Consider the following 4,586-nt stretch of genomic DNA (forward strand, 5'->3'; position numbering starts at 1 on the left):
GGGAAAATTTGTACAAATGTCTCCATTGTTTGGGGAGCATGGATGTAAATTAGTGTTTAAGGTGGACCAAACAAACGTTGTTCGGCTGTTTTCCTTGTCTGTACCGATTAAAGTTTAAATTCAGCGGAGTAACAGCGCCTGTCTTGTCTCACGCAGGCACAAAAGCGAAGCTTCCGCCGAGGAGCACAGCTGAGTACCACGGAGAGAGGAGAGCTAAGTGGTGATGTACAAGTGAAAATAAAATCACAGTTAAAGCTCCTGGTCCTGTGTCAGACTCGTTTTCAGGGAGCTTGAGCGAGTTTGAAGACAGTACTTAAGGTTATCAGATAATTAATTAGACACCCCATACTCCCGGAAATCAATTAATTCACAAATCAATAAATCTATAGTCTGGTGTAACAAGAGACCTTCCAGACTGTTAGCCTGGCTGCTGAACAACAATAACAAGAGAAGAGCAACAAACCAGAGAGAAAAAATACAGTTTTATTGGTTGAAGGAGAAGATGGATGGGAGTCTAGGGGAGATGTCCCTCCACAGCCACCCTGATCTGGTGCACAGCCAGGATGGCAGGGCCATGCTGCACTCACGGGACCTTTCAGCTGCTTTCCCCAGGCCTTCCCTTGGGGGCCCCACTGTGTCTCTGGAGCCAGAGCCCCGTCCACCGGGCTTTGACCATTCCATGTCAGCACTGGGGTACAGCGGCGACTCCCCGTCCAGCTCCGGCAGCACCTACACCACCCTGACTCCTCTGCAACCCTTTGATGATAAGTTCCACCACCACCATCACCACCATCCTTGCCTGCCTGTCAGCAACGTCATTGGCAGCTTCACCCTCATGCGTGAGGACAGAGGCCTTGGCACTAACTTCTACAACCCCTACAGCAAAGACCTGGCCATGTCCCAAAGCCTGTCACCCCCTTCCACAGGTTCAGGCCTGACTTCCTCCATGCATGGCTATGGCAGCCTTGGCAACAGTTCCAGTGGCAATGGTGGCCAGATGCTTCACAGCAGCTACGACATCCATGGGGGGAGCCTCTTCTGCAGGACATCGGATTTTGGCCGTGAGATGTCACCACCAGTCCTAGGAGGCGGCGATGTGTCAGTGGGGCATCAGTTGAATAAAATGGAGGCTCACCAGCACACCACGGGCCACCACCCTCACATCTACAGCCAGCACTATCAGCCCCACCATCACCCTGGCCAGCAGGCCTCCAAGATAGGTGAACACCTGCACTCCTCATCGTCTGCCTCATCCTCACCCGGCGAGGGTATGCTGCCAGGCTCACAGGGCAGTGGAGGCAACGCCGGGGAAGAGATCAACACCAGGGATGTGGCCCAGAGGATCATCACTGAACTGAAGAGGTACAGCATCCCCCAGGCCATCTTCGCTGAGAGGGTTCTGTGTAGGTCACAGGGCACGCTGTCTGACCTCCTCAGGAACCCCAAGCCCTGGGGCAAGCTCAAGTCAGGGCGCGAGACCTTTAAGAGGATGTCCCGCTGGCTCCAAGAGCCTGAGTTTCAAAGAATGGCCTCACTGCGACTGGAGGGTAAGATCTGGCTTTGCTCTCTATCTGCCTCTCACACACATCTGTACATATACACTCAGACAGAAATCATAACAAACAACAGACACACACTCTCTCCTCGTGTTTTCCCCAAACACCTTCCTTGTCCATGTCTTCCTAAAAAATTCTCCTCTCCAGCAATCGGTATGCAGCTCAGGTTGAGACATGAGTAAAAGCAAAAAGCATCAGACTGATGTTCCCCTTCTTCACACTCCTGTGAATGCACCAATGGTTTGTCCATTGTCTCAGCAGCCTGGGTTATAAGAACTTTGCAGGACATTGAGGACAGTTTATGCAAGAAAGGTCCATATTTGCTGTTCCTTTGTTTACTTTACTCCCCAGCAGCTCCTATTGATTTGTACAGTAGCTACAATAAAAATGCTACAGACATTTGCCCTCCTCTTAAATGAACCATGAAGATCAGCGTGAGCAGCGTTTGGCAGTTTAATCGCATTTGAGCCCACAAAATAATTTGCGCAGATATGCCACTCTTGAACGATTTATTAATTTGAGCAGGGATTTATATTTGTTCAGTGTGCGGCTGAGTTGATTTGGCAAGGTAGTTGATGTAAATTAGACTTGAGCTTTTGCCAGACAGCTTTTATCAACGTCGCCACTGAGGCTGTTACTGTGAGACTAAATGCAGATGGTGTTCTGCTCAGAGGCAACACCTTGTAGGTGTCAGAGTCCTTATATCTGGAGAAAAATAGGTTATTCCCTGACTGGAGGTGCGTGTAGTCTTTAATGCGTAATCATTTAGGTAAATGAACAGAAAGTTAATTGACAATAATTTTGACAATCATTCAATAAAAATCACATAATCAAGCTAAAATACTAAACATTAACTTCTCAAGATGTGAGGATTTGTTGTCCTGTTTTATGTCGCTGTTAATTCAGTATATTTGTGGGTTTTGGACTAATGATTAGACAAAATCAGCGATTTGAAAAGGGCTCGAAGAACTTCTGTTTTTATTTAATTTGACTTGTTTTCTGACATTTGATAAACTTTAATTATTTTGCAAATAATTAAAAAGTTAATCAGTAGTCGCAAAATCATTAGCTGCACGCCCAGTAGTACAGTATCTGTACAGATTTCATGGGGTAAAGATTTTTTTAAAGCACACTGTCATCTGCTGCTTGACATTTAATATTCTTTGGGGATGTGGACTGAAGACACGACAGCACACTGTACAGTGCCATGTTACAGTGTTGTCCCTCCACAGGGACCAAGGGCCCATCTGATACACGGAGCACACAAAGAGATCCAAGTGAACACAGTAATATGAGATGAGCATAGACTCGAGTGCGTGTATCTGCAAGTGGTCTGCTCACTGCGGGGGTTTGTGAGCAGGACGTGTGCACGAGCCTGCCCGGTTGATCACCGCTTTTCACCCTCTGTCAGCAGCTCAGCTGATTAAGCCCAACAGCACAATAGGGTTCATAGGTAATGATTGTGCACTCTTGCAATCCCTTCACAATTATTGATCTTTAATTGTTTGGCTCTGAGAACATGTGTACATCCTCCGTTCAGCAAAACGTTACAGTAATCACACCCAAACCTCTTATCTGAAGATGAGTTCTCTCTGGGTTTGTTCTGTAATTTGCCAAAAATGTTGTTTGATGAATCTAATCCTGTGACATGTGATTTGTATACAAAATGCCTCTGTCTGACCCACAAAACCTAATCATGCTTTGTATACAAAACGCCTCTGTCTGACCCACAAAACCTAATCTCGCTCATGATTAAACAGCCCTTTGAACAGATCTAATCACTAATCATTCTTCTTATATTTGCAGTATCCTTGTTTCTTCATCTTTACAAACAATCATTATTTTAACGAGTCAGTGCTCCAAGCCTCAGCAGCCGATCAATCAGACTCATAAAAAATTAAAGTCCCTGCACAGAGAAGTGTGCTAATGTTTGACACTGCTCCTCTCTCTCTCTCTCTGCTCCCACATACTCTGAAATTGCATATTTAGTTCTTGGCAAAGCCACAATTTGGACAGCTCTGCAATTTTCTACATAACCTACTTTCCAAAGGGGATTGTTGTTTTTTCCCCCCTTGGCCAACCCCCTTTTGTTTAATTACAAGACTCTATTGATTTCCATGGGAAAGAGCAGCACGCCTTGCCCACACACACCTCGGCTGCATCGGCGAATCGAGACTGGAATTAGAATGTGCGGTGCCCTGTGCTCCTCAGTCTGAAGATAGCTCAAGTACTCTCTGCTTCACGCCTCAAGTTTTAAGATGATCCTCCTTAATGCAGCACTCGCTTAAATACATAGAAGGCCCTTTAGTGCCAGCCAGCAGCACTGTTTTATTTCCATAACTATGTCTCCTATATATGGAGGGCTGCCGAGTCTCTGTGAGGCACAGTAATCATGGAATATACTCGCTGCCATTTTGCCTTTTCAGATAACTGTCTTTCTGCAGATACATTTTGCTAAAGGAGGTGATCCCTTGGATTTATCTGCAGTATTTTGGTTGTGTGTGTGTGTGTGTGTGTGAATGCTATATGGATTACTGTGCTGTATATGAGATGCATCTCTAGCCCAACCTCAGGCTGTGGAGGAGGCAATCAGGATTTAGTCAGAGAAGAAGGCGGGATAAAAGCCACACAGCCATGCCCTGACACTTAAAGTCAAGCAGGGGGGATCAGAGACTATAACTTTAAAGATGATGGCTGAAGGCCTTGACTAAAGGTCTAAATGAATAAGAAAGGTCAATGTGGTTTACGTGCCAGCTCCAGTGCCTGCACCACCCCCACAGTAATGAAAGCCACAAAGCCTCGTCCACCTATCACAGCGTACAGTTCACATTTGGCAGGGCTCAAAGGTCAAAGTTGATTTTGTTTGCATATCTGGAATTGTAAACAGGCCGATGTAGCCTTAGCCATGCAACAACGGACAAATGGCGTTGTTGTTTTTGTTGTTGTTTTTATCTTAATCAGCCTCTTGCAGCTCCCCCCACTCGGGAGCTGAAGGGGTTAACCAGCCTCTGTGGGTCGAGGAGTCTGAGC

The 4,586-nt window shown here is 46.2% G+C and overlaps 1 protein-coding gene across 1 annotated transcript in view; it reads left to right on the forward strand.

The window, feature by feature from the left end:
- Positions 1-4,586, forward strand: part of onecutl (one cut domain, family member, like) — an 11,625-nt gene that overhangs the window by 461 nt on the left and 6,578 nt on the right. The window contains exon 2 of the mRNA XM_020615485.1: positions 157-1,547. Within this exon, the coding sequence (XP_020471141.1) occupies positions 503-1,547 (1,045 nt within the window). The 5' untranslated portion in view covers positions 157-502. The remainder of the gene's footprint in view (positions 1-156; positions 1,548-4,586) is intronic.

This window comes from Monopterus albus, unplaced genomic scaffold (genome assembly GCF_001952655.1).
Source record: "Monopterus albus unplaced genomic scaffold, M_albus_1.0 scaffold166.1, whole genome shotgun sequence".
Taxonomy (NCBI): Eukaryota; Metazoa; Chordata; class Actinopteri; order Synbranchiformes; family Synbranchidae; genus Monopterus; species Monopterus albus.